Consider the following 25,480-nt stretch of genomic DNA (forward strand, 5'->3'; position numbering starts at 1 on the left):
TGTGAAGAAGTGCACTATAAGAAAATAGTGGGATGCTCAGAATTCTGTATGCATGAATAGAAATGTACAGGTTGTTATCAGAGCTATGCAGACCTAACCACTTCACTGCGTGTTGTTTACATGATGATACAGGAACATACTTGCTGGTGACTTGCTTTCTGTTCACAGAAGAGGGTTTCACAACATATCCATCAAGCTACTCTCCACAAACATATCCTAAGTCATGTTCTTACACAGATGTCACTGCCTACAGCATTGAGATTAACATCCTGCATTTAAAACAGACACAAATGATTGATGCTCACTTATAACAGCATAATGATAATAAAACACTAATATGTTAAAATCCAGTCACTCATAATGTATTTTAAAAATTCCTATCAGTAAGAAAAAATGTTAATCATCAGGGCACTCTAATTCCTAGCATTAATTATACATCTGTTCCTTAAAATGACTGATGAAAGTTCTACTCAGTAAACTGAAATACTTAGGAATTCTCTAAATACCTTTGGACATACATTACAAAAAGGTCATAATTTAATAATTTTATTAATTGCTATAAAAATTTTTATGGAAAAAAAGTTAAAATTTTAGAATTGAAATTGTAAATTGAGAATTATAAATTTAAAACCTAAATTTTCTAAAACATTTCATTTAAGATACTATAATTGAAAGTTTTATTATGGAACAGAAACATTATAATTATTGTTCCATTATATTTGGAGAGGACTATGGAAGTAGTTAAAAATAAAGGCTTTGGAGTTGGACACAGCAGGAAGAAATCTCAGCTCCATTACTTGCTAGCTAGTTGTGTAACATAGGGAGGAACTAAACCTCTCTGTTTCCTTGCCTGTAGAAACAAGGAAAGTAATTCCAACTACCTCATGGGGTTGTTCTGAGGACTCAGCTTATAAAGCTCCTGGCACAGAATGAGCAAACAGCAAAAGAAAACCCATAGTACCACTAGTATACACAGGTAAAACTTTGTAAAATGTTATAGGCCTGAGATGACCAGGCTGTAAACAATCCAGTGTGGCTCTTCTCCTGCTTCCCAGCTTTGCTGATGTCCTTGTGACATTACATAGGAGTCTGCCTTCCAGCTGACCTCCTAAGGGATCCTCCTCTGATGATCATCCTCATTAACCAAGAAGCATGCTCTAATATCTCCTTCTTCCCCTCCATCTTTAAACACACCCTTCTTTGACCACCATCATCTCCTTCCTGCTACAGCCTATATTTTTGGCTTCCTCTCTCCAGCCAAGGTCCAAGAGAATTGCCTAGAAGGTTGGGCTCCACTCCCTTATTTCCCATTTCACTCACATCAAAATAGCTTCTACCATGAGTTCACTAAAATTGCTTTTATTCAATCAATCATCAGTGACCTCCAAGTGGTCAATCTTTTTTTTTTTTTTTTTTGTACTGGGGGTTGAATGCAGGGATGCTTAACCACTGAGTCACATCCCCAGCCATTTTTAATTTTTTTTATATTTTGAGTCAGGGTCTCATCAAGTTGTTTAGGGCCTCTCTAAGTTGCTGAGGCTGACTTTGAACTTGTGATCTTCCTACCTCAGCCTCCTGAGTCACTGAAATTACATGTATATGTCACCACACCCAACTTCCAGGTAGTTAATCTTAATCATAACAAATACTTTCACATCCTCTTTATTTTTTATTTTTTTTAGGTTCTGAGTATTAAGCCCAGGGCCTGAGGTATATGAGGAAGCCCTCAGTCCTCATCTTAGTTTGACTGTCAGCTACTTTCAAAACTCTTGATCATTCTCTGTTCTTTCCTTCTTGAAATGCTCTTTTCCTTTGGCTGCTATGATTTGTCCTCTTGAGGATTTCATCTTATTTTCCCTTTCTGTACTAGACCACTGAATTCTGCAGTTTCCCAATTCTGTGCCTCATTCCTGAGTCCTATTCTCTTTTCACTGCACACTCTTTCCCTGTAAGATCATATTATCTCCCGTGGTTGAGTTCAATTTCTTAAATTTCCATCTCAGCCTAGACCCACTCTGTTTTTCACTCCAGATTCACATACCCAACTGTACATTTATGGTTCCACTGCCATGTCCTACAAGCTCTCAAATTTAACACATCTGTCGTGTTCCTCACAACTAAAACACCCATGTGATCCGGGCTGCACGAAATAATCACACAAGAGACAGAGATACCTTTTTCTTTGGGGTCCTGTGATGGCTTCTTTGACCCTTAAGGGTCCACAGAAAGAGAGACAGCGAGCAGGCACTGAATCCTTCAATTGAGGAGAAGCCATTCAAATGAGGCAAGGGGTCAGGTTTCAGGGGGTTAAGTCTAGCTTCCTGGTGTCTGCTGTCATTAGGTTGACTGACACCTAGGAAGGCCACACCCAAAGGCAGAGCAAGAGAAGGGGACACACAAAGGGCATTTCCATGGAACATTCTATCCAAAACAGAGCAAAGAGGTAGCATTACAAAAGAATAGGTGAGTATAGCTCAATTCCATGGGTGACACTCCTACATCTGAAAACACGCCCTCAACTTCCTGGATGGAGGCAACATCCAGGTCACTATGAAATGTAGTGACCGGTCAAGTCTCTTGCTTCAGGATGGAAGTCACAAATCATTCAGAGTGGCTCCCCACATACATCCAGACTTTAATCCTTGAGATTCTCTCTCAAAACTGTTATTTTTCTAGTTTTACCATTCAGTTAATGGTAAAACTCAATCTCAATTCTAAAACATGGCCAACGAGGTTCTGAATGAGCTGCCCTAGACTGCCTCATCACCCTTCTTGTGCATTTCTCCCTTAGAAGTGCTCTGTTTAAGACATACTGGTGGCCTTGCAGATCCAGGAACCTGCTAAGCTTTTGTTCACCTTAAGGTCTTTGCATCTGTTTCCCCTACTAAGAATAGTCGCTTCCTTTCCCCAGCAATTCTAAACACCTAGATTATCTAGTGAACTCCTACTCATACCCAGGGTCATTAAATAACATCAATGACCTCAGATGACATTTGATGACCTGGGTATGGGCATTGTATGGCATTTAAATATCATTGTTCTCCAGAGGTCTGCCTTGAACATCACTCCTGTGATGTAGCTACTGCTCTTGCAATTTGCACTTATAACATCCTGTTATTTTTCCCTCATAGCAAACACTGCAATTTGAATAGGTCTGCATTTGTTTTTCTTTGTTTAATGTCCCTCTGAAATGTACTCTCCAGCAAGGACCACATTTGTTTTGTTCACTTTACCTTCTGGGTATAACAGGTGCAGGCACACAAGGTCTCTCTGAGATGTAAGCAATGCATACCTTTCTTCCCATAAAACAAACACCACCATCTTTCAAATCCAAAGATAAATACTGTATGACTCCAATAAACTCTCTTTAAAATTTTTTTATTGGTGCATTATAATTATACATAATAGTAGGATTCATTTCTATCATATTTGTACATGCACATAATCTGATCAATCTCCTTCCCTCAGTAACTTCCTTTTTCCTTCCCTTCTCTCTTCCCCATCCATTAGCTCTATTCTATTTGATCTCTCTATTATTATTTCAATTAATGCATTATAATTATACAGATAAACAGGATGCATTTGTGGTATATTCATACACGGACATAAAGTAATTGACAGATTTCATTCCTCAGTACTTCCCCATACCCTTCCCTCCTCCCTCCCTCTTGATCCTCTTCCTCTACTCTCTTGGTCTCCTTTCTATTCATGAGACTTTTTCACTTGTTTCAGTCAAAGAATTGGGAAGAGTTTTAAGTAATTAGTTGTATCCAAAATAGTCATTTATTCAAACTTAGAGAAAAAAATTTCCCGTGTCTTAAAAAAAATAATAACAGGATGAGGAAGGTAAAGATTGCATATATAGGTTCATAGCCCAATTAATTTTATCATTTTACATTTCCAGTGACCCATTAAGACAATGGCATTCCTTATGAACTGCACTTGAAGATAATATAATATGTATGAGTTTACAAGTAATTTTTATATTTAAAAATCCTTGAATATTCTTATAAAAGAAAAACCAATATTAATATTTGCATATATGTATGTATATGTGTGTGTAACTCACGTTATTACACTTAAAATATTTCTACTCTTAAAAAACAAAAATGTCCAGATTCTATATGCTGGAAATTTTGGATTAAAAATTTAAGTTTTTATCATTAGCTAATTAAAAAGTTGATTTAGCACTTTAAAAGTAAATACCCTTCCCTTAAAAAGAAAAAAAAAATGGAAACAGAGATTGCTCCGACTCCAATGACCTCACCAGCATCTGCTTCAATTACCTTCTGAAAATGAAATAACCAAATTACCATTCAGCTCTCTGCTGTGCTAACAAAATTAGTCTGAAATATAAAAATTCATCTGCCTTATGTTATATATTATACAATTTCTAAAACAAATCTCTTTCGAGCTCTAAATTGTGAAGTACACCCACCCTGGTTGTTATAATCAACATAAAATTCTCACATAAATAGGAAAAATTAATGGAATGATTAATGACTTAGCTCAAATCAGCCACAACCGTGATTGAATTTAAATCGCCCCACCTACAAAAGGGGAACAATCAATTTTGATTCTATTATGCTTTGTGTAACAGATGTGTTCTTGAAAATGTATGTGCAAATGGTATTTTCAAAAGCCATATAGTGATTTAGAAATACAGTTAGAGCTTGTTTTCATTCTTTAGCTAAGGGAAAAAAAAATATTTAAATCATGAGTAATTGGCCTTTAACTTAACTACTTTATAAGTTCAAATGATCATATTTTGGCCACCTCATTTATCAGATATTCCATAAATACACTACTAAAAACATTGTTAGTTTTATTGATATAATCCATATTCTCATTTTCTTTTTCTTCTACATTTAAACTTATATCATGCTCACCATTCTCCACACCTAAACAATTCTTGTCTCCTACACAGCCATCAAGCTTACATTTCTCACTTTAGTCCATGATATGCCCACTTGATGCTATCGTTGACTTTTCCTCAAATGAAATCAGGTGAATGGTTCTAGGAGCACAGTTACTCCTAGAACCTTCTTCTTGTTCTCTGCTACCTTCTGCTTCTGAAGCTGCTAGATCCTATCTTACTCTGGGAAGAGACCCAAGAGATCACTCAATCAAGCTCACTTGCCCTCCCTCTTGCTCCTAGAACACTCAGATGCAGACTCCACTTTGTTGAGAAGTCTGACTTAGCTTTGTTTGGTGCTGAATGATGTTTGCAAACCATAGACCAACTTGGATCTTGGTAGGTCTCCTTAAACCTGGCCTAACTGTCCATTTCAATACTATTTTTATTTATGTGTGAGAAGCAAAAAAATTCAAACAAGTAGGGAAGGCTTCTGCATGTTCCCTGATATAATATATCACAAAAACAAGAACAGGAAAGAAAATGGAACCCTGTTTTTTTTTTTTTAATGCAGATTATACATGGAATGGTAAGCAAAGGAAAAGAGAAGTAAAAATGTGTGATCCAATCTTGCGTGGCTAAAGCACCAGATCACTACTTTTACAACAGAAGTGCTCAAGCTGGGGGATTTCAGCATTTGACCCTGAATCTAGAGACAAAATAAATACTAGGGGAATTCTTGTCACATTTCAAAAACTGTAAGATCAGGAGACTGTTGACCTTTTTTTAAGTTGGTATACAGGCATGTATAAAGTTTCCTGGGTAGACCACAGATCCCCTAGTTTGTTCCAAAGTTCTTCAGAATACCTTTGTACTTAAACAGAAGATACTAGTTTAGTACTTCAATACATTTAATTATTACGATAATCACTTTATTATTTAGATCAGTAATTTCCACTTATTCTTGTACTGAGAACTCATAAAGTTCTATATAATTCAATTCAACATACTTTAATGAAGAATACAGGTTATGATTAAGAGTGTAAGCAGGGAGGTGAGCTATACCTGGGTTGAGACTTGGATCTGCCACGACCTAGTTATGTGACCTTGCACAAGTTACACAACACCTATAAGGCGTGGCATCTTTATCAGTAATTACAATGATAACAGGAACTACTTCATGGGAGTAATTAGAAGACTACATGTGTATGCAAATCAGTCTCTGTTACATTGTAAATATTCAATAAATGTTAACTATCATTCATAGCAAATGATTGGTGACTGGCAGGTTCAGGGAATAGGGCTAGACTCCGAAAGGAATATAAAAATAAAAAATAGCCAACAACAGTGACAAACAAATAAGGCAGAAAATGTGTGTTTTCCTGGGTGTAATCCAAGACAGATTGTTATAAGGGTTCCAAGAGAAGACATAAGAAAGACCAGCAATGTCCTCTATGTTTGTTGGCAGGGGAGGGTACATCTAGTTATGGGATGGAGGATAAATGAAACTGGAAAAGCCTCAAGGTTACAGTGCCATACAGATCAGTTTGACAGAGTGATGCTCACATTATTGTATATAAGGAGAGAACGGAAAGGGGAGATCTTTGTAAAAGATCTTTGTAAAAGGCAAAGCTTTGAGGGGACAAAATACGAGACAGAGAAAAATCAAAGTAAGACAAAGACAGAAGGGTAGGAATGAGTCAGATTGTACCAAACCTCAAATGTCAGGAAAAAAAAAAAAAAAGACGTTGGGGCAGGCACAGAAATTACATATCTGAGCTTTGCCCAGGAATACTAACTAGCCTGGCGAATTGTGGGGACAGATGTGCAATTGGGATAGAGGAGGTGAAGGTTGCTTGGTAGAATTTTCAGATGCAAGTTTTGGGGAATAAGAGGAAAATTTCTACTAAAATCAACAGCTGAATTGCTAGTGGGAGCTGTGAAGCTTCAGAGATGGGAGGAGGAAGCATTTCCCAGTCGAGAGCTCAGTTTTCTGTTGCTGGAGAGTCATTCCACCAGCACAATGAAAGGTGTCAAGTGCATTTATGTCTTGGTTCAGTTTGTGCTGCTTAAAAACAAAAATTCCACAGGTTGGGTGGCCTGAACAACAACAGGATTTGTCAAAGTTCCAGAGGCTAGGAAGTCCAGGGTATAAGTGCTGACTAATTTGGTTCTTGCAGAGGGCCTCTTCCTGGTTTACAGATGGATACTTCCTTGCTGTGTCATGCCATAGCAGAGTGAGAGAAATCATTTCTCTGTCTCTTTATAAAGGCACTAATCCTATCATGAGGGCTCACCCCTGTGACTAATTACCTCTCAAAGATTCTGCCTCCAAATACCTTCATACTGGAGATTTAAGGTTTTTATACATGAATGGCAGGGGGGTGTGGATGGCAAAAACACTCTGTCCACAGCAATCTGACAAAAGTTATCTCAAACCTACAGTGCCACATTTAACTCCAAATTCAAGGGCGGTTCAGCTGAATTCCTACTCAACTTTCAGAAGCAGTTAAAAAGAAGTATGTTGGGGGTAAGCAGCTTAAATCATTTTTCTTTACTTGGCATCTAGAACTTTTTGTTCTTTTGTCTTTCACTAAGGGGCATAAACTAGGCCATGACTCTGGATAAGTTTCAGGGGATATATAAACTCCCTGAAATTCACACATAATGTGTAACTATATATTTATTTATATATTCCTCACTTAGAAAACATGGTTTTATTTTTAAATTCACTAGGTTGTTTTTTTTTTTTTTTTTTTTTAAATTTGTTTTGTGGTGCTGGGGATCAAACCCAGGGCCTGGAGCATACTCTTTTATCACTAAAAAACCCTGTGAACCCCTTATTTATTTACTCTTTTTATAAGAAATAAGGTCTCACTATGTTGCCCAGGCCAGCCTTGAACTTGTAACCCTTCTGTCTCTGTGAGCAGCTGGAAATACAGGTGTATACTGCAATGCTCATTGGTACTTATTTTTAAACGCATTTTTCTGAAGACTACAAATTTTAGTTCATTTAATCCTCTAAGCTATCTTATAAATAAGTACTATTATGCCCATTTTAGAGAGAGACAAAAAGGAAAAAAAAAAAAACTGTACCCAAGCCCTGCAGCTCATAAGTAGTTTGACAGAGAAGAAACCTACAGAAGGCCCAAAAGCAAACTTTGCCTTGGTTCCATGACATGGTTCCATGTTACGGTTTTGTTAGGTCACTTTATTTGGTCTTGTTCCAGTATTTGGGACATCCAGTCTGGGATTTCAGGTTAAACAGAAACATACTAGTCATTAATCCTTTTAAATTAGTTTAATAGGAACCCATGCTACTGTGCAGTGGGAAAGCATATTTGTAGAACAAGTACTCTTTTGCATGCCCACCTTTTGAATAACTGGTTGCTGGGTATTAGATGAATATTTTTCAAGAAAATTCAGTTTTCAATCATGAATAATAACCTCACTCCCGGTACAGTAACTACCAAAGAGTCTTGTAAAATGATGAGTCAGTTTTTGATCATGGTACTCATTTAAAAAAATCATTTAAAAAATATAATCCAATGTGTGCACACTTATCAATATTTACAATGAAATTTTCAAGAATCATTATTTATTCCGACTGCATAGAACACACTGATATTTTCTACTTCTGTCTCACTAAATCAGACAAATATGCCCCATTTCATTAATATGATTAAAAACATGAAAATGATAAGTAAACATTTCTCAAAAGATGATGTACAAATGGTCAACAAGTATATGAAAACATCCAACATCATTAGTCATCTGAGAAATGCCTATTAAAAAACACAATGAAACATCATTTCACCCCAGTCTGAATTACTATTATCAAAAAGACAAAAAATATCAAGTCCCAGTGAGAATGTAGAGAAAGGGGAAGTCTCATATGCCATTGGTGGGAATATGAATTAATATAGCCACTGTGGAAAACAATATGGAGGGATCTCAAAAATCTAGGTGGAGAACCCTCACATGATCCAGCTATCCCACTACTTACATATATCCATAAAAAAAATATTAGAGATCCCTCCACTCTCAAGCTTATTTCAGCACTATTCACAATAGCTAAGGCAAAGAATCAGCCAAGGTGTCTACTGATGGACACAAAAATGAAAATAATGGGGACTCAGGTTGTGTCTCAGTGATAGAGCGCTTGTTTAGCATCTGTGAGACACTGAGTTCGATTCTCAGCACTGCATATAAATAAATAGATAGATAGATAGATAAATAAAGGTCCATTGACAACTAAAAAATGAATATAATGAAATCTTGTCATTTGTAGTAAAGTGGATGAGTCTGCACAATTATTATGTTAAGTGAAAAAAGTTGAGAACAGAGAAACAAATTCCACATATTCTCACTTTATGTACAAGTTAAAAAAGTTGATCCTGTTGAAGAAGAAAGTACAATACTGGGTACCAGAGGCTGAGAAATGTGGGATACAGAAGGGATGGTTAACAGGTACAGGGCTACAACTAGATAGGAGGAGTAACTTCTAGTGTTCCATAGCACAGTAGAAGAGCTATGGTTCACAACAATGACTTGCATATTTCAAAATAGCTAGTAGAGAAGATTTTGTATGAATAATAAATGTTTGATGTGATGGCATATGCCAATTACCCTGATCTGATCATTGCACATTATATACATGTATTGAACTATCACAAAGTAGCCCATAAATACATACAATTATTATCATCAATTAAAAATGCTGGTTCAATCTACTATATTGATTTCATGATCACCCAGTGGGTTGTAACTTACAACTTAAAAAGAAGTAGTCCACATAGAATTAAATCAAGTAACTCAGCCTATTCCTTAAAGAGGAAGCAAAAAGTCTAACTATTAATGGCTAAGTGTTTACAAGCCCTTCTTTTAATCTCTAGAAAAAAGTTAATGATTTCCTGGAAACATTAGCAGATCAAAATTGACCATGAATGTTTTTCCCAGTAGTGAATGATAAGCATATGTAAATGTTCCCTTAAGAGCCTTCTGATCTGAATTCAATCAAGAAAATAAGAAACATAAGTCTAACACAACATTGAAGCTCATGCAAGAGTTTAATTGTAAATTAGCAATAATGTCAAGGCACTAGCTGCTTTTTCACAGAAAATGATTTGAAAAACCCTTAATTATTATAAGATTAATAAATTACTGAGGACTGAAAATTCTGTAGTGTAAGACTCACAATATCTTTATATTCTACATTGACGACAGTGTTGTAAATATTCTCTTTCATTTGGTCACCAAATATTTGACAGTTGTTATACCCCAACCACGATTTAACAGGCACACAGAAAAAGCACTGAACCATTACAGAGTCAGTCCCCCACCTGCCAGGTGGCCACTGAGAGGAGATTGAATATGATCACAAACAAAAACAAAAAGGAGCTGTGAGACCATGCTAGAGAGTATTCTAGATCAGGGCTGTGGATCACTACAGGCACACTACACAACAGGTATCTAGACAGGTTCTTTGAAACTGAGATGAAAAAAACAGTTTTCTATAAAGACAACTATTTTTCCTATTTTGTACATTATGATGCTAATAGTATGTTCTAATCCACCTTTTGGACAAAGTGAAAATTAATACTACATGCAAGGTAAACTGAGGCAACACGGAGTAAAGAAAAAACTATCAGGTAGGGCATGGTGCCCTGTAAGCCCAGCAGCTTGGGAGGCTGAGGCGGAAGAATCACAAATTCAAAGCCAGCTTCAGCAAGCTAGCAAGGCCCTTGCAACTCAGCAAGACCCTGTCTCAAAATAAAAAATAAACAAATTTAAAGGGCAGGGGATGTGGCTTAGTGGTTAAGCACCCTGGGTTCAATCCCTGACCCCCCCCCCAAAAAAAAAATAAACCAATCAGAGATATAGACATGGAGAAAAGGGTGCAGGACTCAAACTCTGTTTAGCTAAATGATTTAGGACAAGTTATTTAACCTGCTAAAAAACAGATTCATCACCCACATCACTACTCATAAGATCACTGTGAGGATGAAGTAAGAGTTAGTTTGTGAAAACACTTTGTGAAATACCAACAAATGCTATCATGATCCCCTCTAATTGGAATCAGTAAGCATGGTAAAACTGTTAGAAAAAAAAATGAGCAAATATTAAGAAGGTACAGAGTTAACATCGACCAAGTACTTAAAATTGTTCTGTTTGCTTTTCATGTATTGACACAATTAAAACCTGTGATATGGCTAAATATCTGAATTGAACAACTGGTAATTAGTGTCTCCTCAAATTTCAGACCAACTAAGGGTGGCAGATCCTGAATGGCCCTTGGCCAACAGAAAAAAAACAATCTACAGATTGTTAACTAAAGAAAGGGCAAGAGTTCACATGGTTCCACCATGTGTTGTATTCATTCTTGGCACAGGCACACCACAAAGAGATGGCGCTTCTCTAAGGTTCAAAGACTGCCTCTGTGGGGCTGAGGAGAGAGCACACCCAGATGTCTCGCCCAGTCCTGCTGCACAGCCAGAAAGACCCGTCCAGGAATGCATTTCCCTGGATCTTGGGTTCCATATTCCACCAAGAAGGCAGATGGAGTGTTCCCATCTACTATCTCCATTCGTTTCTATCATGGGCAACTACTCTTTTTAGAATAAGACCCAATCTTAGAAAAGTACATGACTGAAATGCAAACCCGGACTTCCACCGGTGCAATATCCAGACTGAATGTTTCTGACTGTCTTGGTTGGTTAATATTACGATGGTAACAATATTGTGGACAGATAAAGTTGACATGTAGCGTGGGATGACTCCAATTAGAAACAAGTTATTTTTGAAAAGGTTACCTATTTGTTAGAGCTTTGGAACCCAGGATGCATGTCTCCAAATAATTTCACAGTGGTGTAAATGAGTTGTTGAGCTGTCAGGACTCCCCATACCACGAGCAGCAGCAGGTCAGGCAACCTGTGTTCTACAGGACTTGTTCTGCCACAAATATGCCACAGGGCCTTTGGCAGTATTGTGGACCAACAACTCTGGATGGGGAAGGACAGAGCTGGCTCAAATCCTGCTTTGCTGCCTACCAGCTGTGTCATCTCAGTAAAGTCATCAACCCCTTTGAGTCTCAACTTCCACCATGGTCAAATTATATTTGGGGATGGAAATTTTCATTTATCAAATGTTTTGTATGAAGATAATTTAGATCAGTTTTTGTAAGTCTTTGACACAATAAGACATGCATACATAATGTTGATCTTGAATCTTGGAATAAGATGCTGATCACAGCTACAGGCAACCATCCCAGAGCTCTGGACACCTCCGTCTCTGCAGGACTACTCTGAGGGCCTACCTGATCCCTATCTCTGGCATGCCTGAGACATGATAGTGTGTCAAGCAACACCATGATGAGGCTCAATTGATATGTATAAAATACCCTGGCATGAAGTAAGCACATTGTTGACATTTTTGCCTCATGGGCTTTCCGTCCAACGGTTAAATAAATGGGTACCTTAGATTTCTCAAACCCTTTTGGACAATATATTTCCCCTCCACGGTATCCCAGAATCTAATTCTTCCTTAACAAAGTATCTTTGGGAAATGGCATGATTCCATTTTGGATCCTTGTAATTGCTCCTTCCTCCTGAATCTTAATAACAGGAGCAGCTCATAGGAAGTGAGTGTGGTGTTAAGATGTAGATTAGGTGAAGATAAAAGTACAGGTAGACATAGAAGTATGGTCAAGGATAAACTGTTGTTAAAGGAATGATTGAGTAGTTGCTTTGCTAGGTAATCATATCTACACTGACCACCATCTTGGTTTCATTTGGTTTGAATGAGAAAGCTACATTGTTTCCTAGGCATGCTTCATAAAAAGTGAGTTCAAGTATCAGTCTCCAGATGCTCCTCCTGGAAGAAGGGATAAAAAACCAGCTGTCCATCTCTGGTCCTCCTTATTGCGCCTCATTTGGGAGTCTTTCCTGTTCTGGTTGGGATGCTTCCTTCCTCAAAGCCACCTTAGGGGTGGATTATTATTAGTCATATTTGACAACTGAGAAAATGTAGGGTACAGGAAGTTTAAAAGACTTGCCCAAGGGGATACACCGGAGTGATTTCCAAATATTAAGTGTTCTGCTAGTAGGTGGGAGTCCAGGTTACAGAATTGCCAGGGCAGAGGCTAGGTATGGGAGTGGGAGGAATCAGGAGTGGGGATGGGAACTCAGATGAGTTCCAAACTCCACATCCTTGATCACTGAGGCTGATGACAAAGGTAGTGGGAGATCATACCACGCAGGCTCTGAAGCGGGTAGGTCAGAGAAGAGACTAGGCAGGAGAGGCAGTTCTGCTTTTCTTGATAACCCTGGGACAAGATGGGTGGGGAGCCAGCAAGTCTGGGACCTACATGAACAGCACAAGATTTGCTGAGGAGTCTACCACACCACCTCTACACACAGGCTCTCCCAGAGCTTATCAAAAGGGAAAAGTAAAACCTCCCACCAAATGCTGCTTTGGGTTATCTACAAATGTATTTTTGATGTCCTCAATTAACCCCTGATCCTGAAAAATATACTTTCAAAAAACTTCAAACACACAGGGTTGGGGTTATAGCTTGGTAGTTGTGTGTGTGCCTAGCATGTGTGAGGCCCTGGGCTCAATCCCTCAACATAGAGGGACCTACACGAAAATCACAGAAGTTAAATAATGAGAAATGAATGTGGAATGAGGGAGCCCTGTTTGGCACTTTTGAAGATACTTACATTCTAACCACAGGGGAGAGAAGAGGAAGCAGGAGACATAAGAAATAAGGATCACCCCAGAGGACAGTGTAATTATTAGTCCTCTGAAGTATAATTTGCTTTAATAATTTAGTTTTTCACTTGGTTTTCAAGATTTTTCAGGGATCAAAGGATTAAAATAACATATGTAATATACTGCTCATACAAATTCTTTGCAAAAAGTATAGAAAAAAGATGACTTGAATTTTTTCATCTGGAATGAACAACTACTAAAAAACTACACTGAAACCGATAAAAACTAGATGGGCCAAGGTCAGGGATTTCTGAACACTCAGCAGAACTCACCCAGAATAAACCTACCTACGGACAATATTAATTTGTCTTTCTACATAGAATTACACAGGCATATTTCAAAATGTGCTGTAAGAAAGGAGGGTTAGGAGACTCTTGAATCACTAATTCCAATCTGAAATTATCAAAAAATAAGGTCTTTTAAAACTTCACCTCACTTCAATATTAAATTGAATTGGAGGGAACATCAATGAAGGCGGTATGGTAAGAAATTATTTATCAAATAACAGTCATACAATGTTGATGAAATCACATAAAAGATAGCACACAAAGAAAATGTTGACTATTTAGCCACTCCGGAGTTGTTACAGTTTGGATCTGGAAGTCCCCGCAAAGATGATACTGAAGACTTGGTCCCCAAAGCAGCAATGTGGGTGATAAGAGCATGAAGGCTCTAACCTCATCTGTAGGTTAATCTGTTTGATGGACTAACGATCTGAATAGACTACTGGAAGGTGATGAAAACTATAGGCAGGTAGGATATGGCTGGAGGACTAGGTCACTGGGGGTATAGCTTTGGGGACTGTGATCTGTCCCTGGCCCCTTCCTGTGTCTGTCTTTCTGCTTCCCAGTTACCATGAGCATCTCTCGTCTGCTATCCCCTTCTTCCAGGATGGTCTGCCTCACCTTGGCCCCAGAGCAATGCAGCCCTTTGACCATGGACTGAGACCATTGAAATCACAAGTTAAAATACACTTTTCCTCCTCTAAGTTAGTTTTCTTAGGTATTTATCACAATGATGAAAAACTGACTAAAACAGGAAGAAAATAGGGAAGGGGGAAGAAAGAAAAGAGTTTAAAAGCAATTTTAGGATTTCAGATACATAATTGTGGTAACATGCCTCTGCAAAATCTTCATTTGGATTTCCTCTGAACACCAGGAGAGATTTGTGTAAGGTGGTGCAATTTAGTTTAGAGAAAACTGATTGCATCAATTACCCTTGGCCTGACTTAACATTTCACTCCAGGGAACTTCCTTGGACTGCCCTCAGGTACACTGCTCTAGAAAAATATGCCCTATGTTGTAAGAAACTGGCTCTCAAGTAAATTCCATTGATAATTCCCCTATTGATTCTATGATAATTCCAGTTTCATTAGAAGGCATTTGAAAAGATTTATAACTTTGCTTCTTCTTTGATGATGTTTTTCTTTGTTTGTTTTTGCTTTTACTAGTTTGACCATTTCTGGCTTCCATTCCACAGCTAAACCATCCATCTCTGGTCCTCCTCTTTGTTGAGGGATTGAGCCCAGGGTTTGTTGGTCTCTCTCCTTTTCTCTCTCCTTTGCTCTCACTCTTTTATTTCATAGGGACAAATTGTGTTGACTCTCAGCACTAATTTTTGTCCTTGTTGATATGTTCTTATATTCCCAAGGTCACACTTAAGCATTTTTTAAATGTTTTTTTTTTTATTGTTAGAATACTTGTCAAAAGAGGTCACAGTAAGTCCAACAAATAAATTTGACTTTCCTGAGCTGAAAAAAAAAAAAAAAACTCTGCTGTTTTCCAGAAGAGTTTTGGTTTGTATTCTCAATTTAGGTTCTTCCCTTATTGTACATTTTAGGGACAAGAAAAACTTAACATAGAGCAGGTTATTAGTGAACCACCAGTAACCCTTTCTATGGGAAGCTTTAAACTTATTTTCAATTCAAACTGGGAAAGCACAACAGTTTTTAAAAATCACTATGAAGGGCATCTATAGGAAAAAAGAGAGAGAGAGAGAGAGAGAAGAATAGGAAGAAAATAACTTTGACCTAAATTCACCCCAAAATTATCTCAAGATGGATTATAAACTTAGATATAAAACAAAATATTATAAAACTTTTAGGGGGCTGGGGTTGTGGCTCAGCGGCAGAGCACTCACCTAGCATGTGCCAGATCTTGGGTTCAATCCTCAGCACCAGATAAAAATCAATAAATAAAATAAAGGTATTGTGTCCAAGTACAACTAAAAAATAAATATTTTTAAAAAATTAAAAAAAAACTTTTAGGGAAAAATCTTTAGAACCTGGAGCTAGGCAAAGAAATATATATGACACCAAAAACAATCATAAATGGGGGAATTAATAAATTGAACCATATCAAATTAAAACTTTTTGTTCTGCAAAAGACTCAATTAATAAGATGAAAAAATAAACTTCAGACCAGGAGAAATATTTACAGACCACATAGCTGACAAAGGGCTAATATCTAGAATATTATAAAGAACTCTCAAAATTCAGCAGTAAAAACTTCAACTACAAAGGACTTGAAAAGAAATTTCTACTGAAGAAGATATACAGATGGCTAGTAAACACTTGATAATATATATTTAACTTTATTAGCCATTACAGAAATACAACTAAAACCATAATAAGATATTACTACATCATCAGAATGACTGAAATTAAAATAGTCTTACTACCAAATACTGGTAACAGAGAAACTAGATAACTCATACATTGCTGAAGGGAATGTCAAATGTTCCAACTATTCTGGAAAAGAGTATGGCAGTTTCTTACAAAATCAAACATATACTTATCATTTGATCCAGCAATTATACTTTTGGGCATTTATTCCTGGGAAATGAAAATGTTATATTCACACAAAAACTTGCACACTCATCTTAAGCAGCTTTGTTTGTTACAAAGCTGGAAAAGACCCAGTGTTCTTCAATGGAAGAATGATGAAAAAGCTGTAATACATCCTTACCATGGAACACTACTTAGCAATACAAAGGAACAAACTCTTGATACATCCAGCAGCTTGGATGGATCTCAAGTAAACTACAGACTGAGAAAGCCTAATACCAAAGGTTATTTATGATATGAGTCCATTCATGCAATATGGAATATGTAACCTGATTTATCAAGTTACAGAGATTGAGAACAAACTGGCAGTCGTAGGGGGTGTCAGGTAGAGGGAGGGAGGTGAATATGGCTACAAAAGGGTAGTACATGGGATACTGTTTTTGGAACTGCTCTGTGTCTTGGCTGTTATGGTAAAACACAAGTCTACACATGTGATAAAAATGCATAACTGGGCATGGTGGCGCATGCCTGTAATCCCAGCAGCTCTGGAGGCTGAAGCAGGAGGATAGAAAGTTCAAAGCCAGCCTTAGAAAAGTGAAGCACTAAGCAACTCACTGAGACTTGTCTCTAAATAAAATACAAAACAGGGTTAGGGATGTGGCTCAGTGGTCGAGTACCCATGAGTTCAATCCCTATAACCACTCACTCCCCCCACAAACTGCATAGAACTAAATATGTACAAAGACACACAATGAGTGCCTATAAACCTGGTGAAATCTGAATAGAGTTGGTAGACTGTATTAATATCAAATTTCTAGTTGTGATATTATATCACATTATCACATTATATTGCAAGATCTTTTCACTGGGGAAACTGAATGAAGGATATGAGATATCTCTCTAATAATCCTTACAATTACATGTGAACAATTATCTCAACATAAAAAGTTATATAGTTCTTTTTATTTTAAATATCCCATTCTCCTAATGTCTCATCTATCACATGCCTGATTTCTTCTTTCTCCAATCTTGTTACTTTCTATAGTCGAGATAATGGAAAACATTTTGCTATAATAAGTAGTTTGACTTTTGGATTCCTACACTTCTTATTTATGATTTCTTATTTTTCATTGGGGCACACCCATTGGAGACAGCCCTCTGTTTGAATACTGATTCTTAGGCTATATGAAATTTATAGAAGAATGCTTACTTTCTGAATCTTAGTTAACTCACTGATAAAATGGAGATAAAGTAATCTATGTCATAGGTTTATTTCGAGTATAAATAAATAAAACACTTATACATAGCAAATCCTTAAATTGTTTTCCTCATTTTCCTATTAACAATCTAAAATCCAGCTTAATTTCTAGATAAATACATCAACAAAAAACTTTTGCATTCTGACTACTAAAATGATTTCTAAATGTTTTAATATTTTGTTTATTTTATTCTGATTATTGAGTGGCTGCATATAGATGTTTAAATCTATAAATCATAGCCTGTCATACACTAGATAACTACTATTTGGATAACAAGAAATGTTTGTATGCTGGACAAGCTCAATCCTTAAAAATTATCTGGTCACTAATGATATCATTTCAGCCATTCAACTTACCTACAAAAATACTTTTTTAGTCCTGACCTCCCCACAAGGTGGTAAGCTTTCAATATGACATAATTTTTACTTATAGCTCAACCAATTAAGCTACAGAACAGCAAGAACTGAGCATATGATGGACTGAAATTCGAGGTGTGTTTCTAAACACGGGGTTCAGAGCAATCTGCAGGCCAGCTGCAGTCCCTGAGCACCACTAGCCTGAAAGAACTACCGAAGACAGAAAAAGAAGGACCAAATGTTATTCCTCTACTATTAATTTAAAAAGGACAAAGTAAGTATTTTAATTTCCACTAGTTACTTGCTCTGCTTATAAACAGTCTCAGAACATGAATATTTTGTTTTTAAAGCACTGATATAATTTTGCAAAAGAATGCTTACCGAGCAAAGTAACTTTGTTTCCGTTCCTTCTTCTCTTCCTTGGTATCCATAATACACAATGAAAGTGCAAAATATTTGGAAAATCCTTTGATTTAATCAATAAGTCATAGCCCTGTAATAAAAAATAACAAAGCAACTATAAATTTAAAAGTTTATAATGGCCAATATGAAGAATAAAGCACAGGAGAGTTACATGGCCAAAACAAATGAAGGATAAACTTTAACCAGGAACAGAGTCACATGAGCCAAATGTAAAATGAAAATGCCCATTGGGGGAAAACGTGCACACACACACACACACACACATCTATAATTAGGAGATGTTAAGCCACATAGCAAAATGCTTATGGAAAACCAAACTGTTTTTCTCGTAGTTAACAATTTATTTCAAAATGTCCAAAATGAAAACCTTCACTGATGTAGAAGATTATAGTCTAGTGGTGCAGATGCAAATTATTTTTTAATATTGAATTCATAATCACTATTTCCAAGTAATTAATAATGAATATGTCTCATATATAATTATGCAAAATGGCTCACTTAGGTGTTTACAAGAATGTTTTTTCTTTAAAAATAAAATAACTTCAGCATTCTATTTTAGTTTCAGTAACATGCCAGCAAGTACATCCCATTTGAACGAATGTGGAAATGAAAGTTCAAAGACTTAAGAAGCTGTTCTTCAGAATAGCTTTCTATGCCTGCCTCTCCCCGCTGCCTGACACCCTCACCTCTGCTTGCCAGCAGGGTTTAAACCTATAATGAAAGGTTGTCTCCAGATCAATCTTCCTTAAATACCACTTTCATCATGCTATTCCCCTGCTCAAAAATTTCCAATGTCTACTTACTACCAGCTTCCCCAAATGAAATTTCCTGCAGAGCATTAACACTCCTAAAATGTCTCCCTCTTCCTTGAAGCAAAAATATGTTCACTAATCAAATTCAGATTTTAAAAAAGCAAAGTTATAGTTAAAAATTAAAATTTGTTTTTTCATTTCAATATAATACACCATTTAATCCACAGTACATATCACATGAAAAGTACTATGGTAAGTCCCAGTGTTCAAGGGTAAATGAGACAAGATATGTCCTCTAAAAGAAATCACAGTCTGATGAGGGAAACATAGGATTTCAAGACAATGAGGTTGCGAAGCAGGCAAGAGCTATAGGACAAACACTTAATTAGCTCCATTTTAGCCACAAGGTACATATTTCAAAATATCATGTGGTACATTATAAATATACACATTTTGACAATTTAAAACACAAATATTTAAAACAAGAATACTTGAACTTCATGTAGGGTCCACTCTGTGCCCTTGTCACACACACACTAAGGTTGTAAGTGTGGGCTTCCCAGGTAAGGGTCAGAGGAACCAGCTCTGTCTTGAATAAGAACACAATAGTTCCCTGCTACTCCAGGGTCCACTGTGAAGTGGAGTAACAGTGGGAGCTGAAGGTAAAGGCAGGGAAGGATCAAGGTCAGAGAGGACTTTAACCCTAACTCTATATCATGTGCTACCTGCCTCTTCATTGCACCCATTGGCTCTTACTGAGAGATCATGCTGAACCCCACAGCAGCACTTCTAGTAGCCATTACCAAACTGATCAGAGCCAGCTCATGACATACAATGGGGTTTTCATGAGGGAATGTGGCATAATCATATACAGAGCTAGAAGATGGACTTGAAGGATTAAGAAGAAGGTGAAGTAGATGGATTAGAAAGAAATCACAGTAAAACTAGTGAAGAGAGCAAGACCCAAACATAGGCAGCAGTATCTAATCCAGAAAGAGGGGAAATGGATTCATGAAATACTTTGGGGACAAATGAGTTGGAATTTGGTGACCCATTCCATACAGACAAGGTAGGAAAGGAAAGACTTCCAGAAGGCCCTCTACCTCTCTGCTTCAGGGACCAGGTGGAATATGAGAGGAGAGAAAAAAATACAATACACAAGAAGAGGGCAGACTGTGTGTGGTATCAGGGGACAGAAGAAGGTGAGAAATCGATTTTTGGCATGTTGACTTTGAGGTGCCTATGGATGGCCATCCCAAGATGATTCACCAGACATTTGATGACATCAAAAGCACAGGAGGGCAATGAGAGCAAGAGAAAAATAAAATAAAATTTACCAGCATATGGTTGTAGTTAGGAAAAAAGGAAAAAAAAAAAAAACAAAGATGAGATCATCCTGGGAGCTTGACAGTTGTGCACAAGACCCTTATGGAACCATGGGAGACAGTCCCAGCTCTTACTGTCCATCACTATGTCCCTGACATAGCTCTGCCACCAAGGAGCTTATCACCCAGTGGAAAAAAAAGACATGGACAAATAACTAAAATGTAGGGTAGTAAATTGGAGCTTGCCAATGAATAAAACTGGGAATCTAGAACATGCAAAGCTCAACTTTGATTAAGGCGACAAAAATCAACCTTTCGAGGTGGTTAGGATAATTCAATAGGTAAAGAAGAGAGAGAAGCAGTTCCAGCAGGAGGGAATGGAATCAACAGAATGGGAGTCAAAAGGCAAGAAAGACAGAGTGGTCACCTGGCAGGGAAAGGGGGCCCCTGATGCCTGTTTACCATGTCATTTATTTCAATATACTCTCCATGTTATCTCTATTAATTCTTCTAATCACGTGATGATTCAGATATCTTTATTTCCATCAAGCTAAAGCTGAGAGATGCCTTAATTTCCCTAATTCAACAACACTAGCTTCAGTGGAACAGGGATTTTAATCTAAATTCGTGTACATTTCAGTGTTTTTCACTAACCTTTGGGGCCAGAAAGCAACTGTAGATGAACTAGAAAAAGTAATGTGGAATCTATAACCTCTAGTGCCTCAACACAGACTCTGCAGGTTAAAACAAATGGAGCTGGCCTTTGTGGGAGGGGGTCCTTGAAGACCTCCAATCTGTGAGGCAGAGGGTGTGGTAGCCATGCTACAATTAGTTGAGGTAATTAAGACTCATCCAAGAATTTGGATGATGAAAGAAAGAAGAAAAAGGAAAGATGGTGGCTGAGGGTCTGACTCTGGAGAAGAGTCTCTCACTGTGGGGTGAACCCACTGGGCTCCTCCTCGACTCTTAACCTTTATCTTACTCTTTCTGCAGGCTTGAGGTAGTCGTGTTCTCCTCCTTTTCCTAACCAGATCTATCAGAAGGCCTAACTCCACTGATGTGCTCTTCCCTCTCTTCATCAGGAACTTACTTCACATGTTACTTGTCAGTTCCCATGAGGCACATACACTGTGTCTCACACTGTGTCACACACTGTGTGACAAGGTCACTTCACCTAGCCTCCTCAGCTCCAAACCCTAGCTCCCTTGAAGTCAAACATCACCACCAAGTCTCACCGTTTCCTTTGGTGCCCTAAAAACCAGGCACCAAAGTAGATAGAAAATCCATATAAGAGCTAAATTCATTCAGAATTGGAGATAAGGTCAACTATATGGCAGATCGATAAAAATGGAAGGATTTGGGCTGGGGTTGTGACTCAGTGGCAGAGTGCTTGCCTGGTATTTGTGAGGCAGTAGGTTCAATTCTAAGTACCACATATAAATAAATGAAGAAAATAAAGGTTCATAAAAATCTAAAAAAAAAATGGAAGGATTCCTCTCAAATTAATAATTACTTGAGGATGGGGAATGTAGACTCATGCCAGCTTCTTTCAGATTCCTGAAGGAATAGAATCCAGGGCTCCCAACCATGCCTGGGGCCAGGTGGCTTATTTTGAAATTCTTCTCCTACATGCCAAAAACACATAATGATCTGTTTATTGAGTTTCTCCTCATGAATAAAAATGAAGTCATAACAATCTAATTGGTACATTTTTATATTGCAAGCTGAGCCAGAAACTAATATTTGATTCCAGTAGAAAAACACTGACAAAACTAAGCAGAAGAGAAACAGATTACATGATCCTAAGATCAACAACTGGTGCTGCTGTGTCTGCTTAGACCAAGTAAAGCTTTTATTTTATTTTTCAATATTCTATTAGATAAATGAAAATATGATAATCTATGGTTTCTTTTAAGTTTCTATGAATTAATTCCTTAAACAAGGCAGATTCAGTCCTTTCTACTCTAAACACAGGAGCAGATTAACCAGAAAGAGGTAGGCAGTAGATGCTATAAAAATGATTTGCACAGAGCATCACACAGCAGCTTTCATGCTTCAGTGAAGAACCAAAGCTCCTTAAATCAAACTCTAATGGGAACTACATTTTCCATTATAAGTGGTTATAATAGGCTTCTTAAAAGCCCTTCACTCACTTAATGTTGATTTTTCCACACATCAATACACTCTAGACTCATCCAAACACTGACTTACAAGAGTCTCCTGCATTTATGGTGTATTGCAGATCACAAAGAATTTTACAAGAGAACACAAGTTGGATCTTTAGCCTAAATTTTTTTTTTTTTTTTGCACTCTTAAGTCAGGACAGCTCATTTCAACCCAAATTCAGTTCATTACTCAAAAACAATGGCACACAGAAATATTCACCTCATAAGAAATTTGTTAAAGACAAAGTATTTTTTTGTATTACTAGTAAAGTGTGTCCAATTTGAGAACATGGCACTGCTTAAAGAGAATTCTAGAACAGAGACTTCCGTAACTATATCTATGTGAACTGCACAGCACAGCAAGCACAGCATGGCTTTTTGGATTCACATCTAACACACTGCAGTTTTTTGAACACTCAGGCATAACCAGGCAGAACTAATCTATGATACCCATCAACTGTTTTTCCAACAACATGTTTCCTAATACACAAATGAAATAATAATAGGAACATGCATGCTGGCCTGGTCACACAGAGTTTTTCCACTGAAGGAACAGACCAAAATGTACTTTCTACGCAGACATTTCCCCTTAGAAAATACTTACACTTATACCCATACATGATGGGTATTCAGTCTCTCTCAAAGCCACATACTCACCTAAACAAAAGAAGAATATTCAAATTTCAGTGTTAACCAAGGTCAGAAATTTGAATACTTTCTTTAACAAGAAACTGAGGAAGACAGAACCAGGTACAAATGTGTGCCACAAACCCACAGAGGAACAACCAAGAGACGATGCCCCCAAATAAGAAAATGTGTATCACAAAAGCAAAGCAGTAACAAAAAAGCAAAGTAAAGGTGAGAAAGAGCCAAGAAGTTAGGACTTAAGCAAAGTGATGACTGAGGGAGAGCTACCAATCTGCTACTTGGGAAAGTGGTATAAATTGTCTTTGGATGGCAAAATGAATGGAGAACTCGACCCTTGGTCCATTTTTTCTCTGCCCAGGGAACTTAAATTTTACCTGAAAAGAATTAAGCAAATGGGATTGTCAGTGCTTTCTTAGCTGAGTGAAGAAAATCCATCAAAGCTCCTAGCTATTCTAAATGAAGACCGATCTATGGGCTAGACCGATCATTCTACAACCTCTAAGAAGAGGACATACAAATGACATTTCTACAATGTAGAAAGCAGAAGTTGTCAAAGATGTGAAAAATGTCCCAAACCTAAAAACTGGAAAATGCATTTTAAATTTCAACACAATTTTAGAAAGGGGACTGTACAAACTACACAATGGGGGACATCACATTGATCCTCAGGTGAGCTCGAGAACTGATCATTAAATAGCAACCCGTGAACTCTGAGACCCAGAATGGTTACCCAGAAAGAAACCATTTGGCAGAACAAGGTGGATCCCATATTGAAACCTTCCACCATCAACCAAGAACTCTGATGCAGATCCAAAGAGGAAGGCAGCTTTCTTCAGACATGAAACTCAGGAAGAACAGGCAGCGGCATCATCAGCTGGTAAAATGAGAAGTAGTGATTGCTCTGGTGTGGGTAGACAGAAGCACAGAGCACAGAGGGGAAGCACTGACTTAACTGGAAGGGAAGGAGAGTCAGGGAAACCTTCCTAGGTGATGTCAGTCCTGGGCTATGAAGGAGGCACAGGAATGTCCCACTGAATGCAGCAGAATGAGGATGTGCACACCACTGAAGGGAACCTGTGGTGCTCAGGGAATTCTGACTGGTCAGGTATGGCAGGAGCGCAGGGCTGGTGGAGGAGAGGAGGTTGTGGGGGTGATGGCTTAGTCAAATACACTGACCTCATTTCCCTCTTTGGTATAGGGACTATTCCACGAAATCAGGGAAATGAAGCAAACACAGTGGAACTGTGTATAAAAGGCATTTGATCAATTTCTCTTGATCTGCTTATGGATAAGATGGAAAAAATGTGGATTGGATGTGTGATTGGGTTTTCCCATGATCAGATCAAGAAAATCAAGGAAGAACTGAGCCACAAGGTATGTGCTGACTGACTCAGGTCTGGAAGCTGACCTCAACCTTCAACCTGAAAAGGAGATGTTAATAGCAAAAGGTAATATTTTTTCTTAGGCCCTGTCCTTGCCAGTAAATTCAGCACTGACTAAAATGAAAATACAGCGGCCTCCTCATCAGCCTTTTGGAGGGATAAAGGATATCCTGGATAACTGCACTCAGAAAGACCTCAGCTATTCATATAAGGGAGTCAGTTATTATAAGGCAGAATTTACCCCCACATGAGTCTTTTGTTCTATTGGTGAAGTGGTAAGGGATGAGAGAGGTAGGGTTAAGTGTCAGCACCAGCAAATGTGATTTGTGGTTTTAGATGACAGTAAGATCCATATGCCCATTAGTACCCCCACAAAGGCACTAATGCAATCAAAATAAAAAGATTAGATAGTCAGTCTGTTCCACATATTTGAGGATTAGAATATATCAGGATGACTGGATTTAGTTCTGAGTCTCACACTTACGGAAGAAAACAGGGTAATAAGAGCAACCAGGATTGTTAAATGGCATAAAATTAATTTTAAAAAAATATTAGTCAAGGGAGTTCGTCATGTTTAGCCTAGAGAGAATAATTTTGATTAAATAACTGTTTTTAAATATCGGAAAGACTGTTATTCAGTATAGGATTTAGGCTTGATAGATCTTCAAGGGTTACACTCAGGATGAAACATTAGCTATGGAGGGAGGGAGATCATGGCTCAGCATAAGGAAGAACTGTCTTACAAACAGATGCCAAGA

General features: G+C 37.7%; 1 protein-coding gene across 1 annotated transcript in view; it reads right to left on the reverse strand.

The window, feature by feature from the left end:
- Ncoa7 (nuclear receptor coactivator 7) overlaps positions 1–18,463 on the reverse strand; it is a 120,169-nt gene extending 101,706 nt beyond the window's left edge. Inside the window, exon 1 of the mRNA XM_026381123.2 lies at positions 18,409–18,463. Coding sequence (XP_026236908.2) covers positions 18,409–18,458 — 50 coding nt within the window. The 5' untranslated portion in view covers positions 18,459–18,463. The remainder of the gene's footprint in view (positions 1–18,408) is intronic.
- Positions 18,464–25,480: the final 7,017 nt, after the last annotated feature.

Source organism: Urocitellus parryii, chromosome 8 (assembly GCF_045843805.1).
Source record: "Urocitellus parryii isolate mUroPar1 chromosome 8, mUroPar1.hap1, whole genome shotgun sequence".
Lineage (NCBI taxonomy): Eukaryota > Metazoa > Chordata > Mammalia > Rodentia > Sciuridae > Urocitellus > Urocitellus parryii.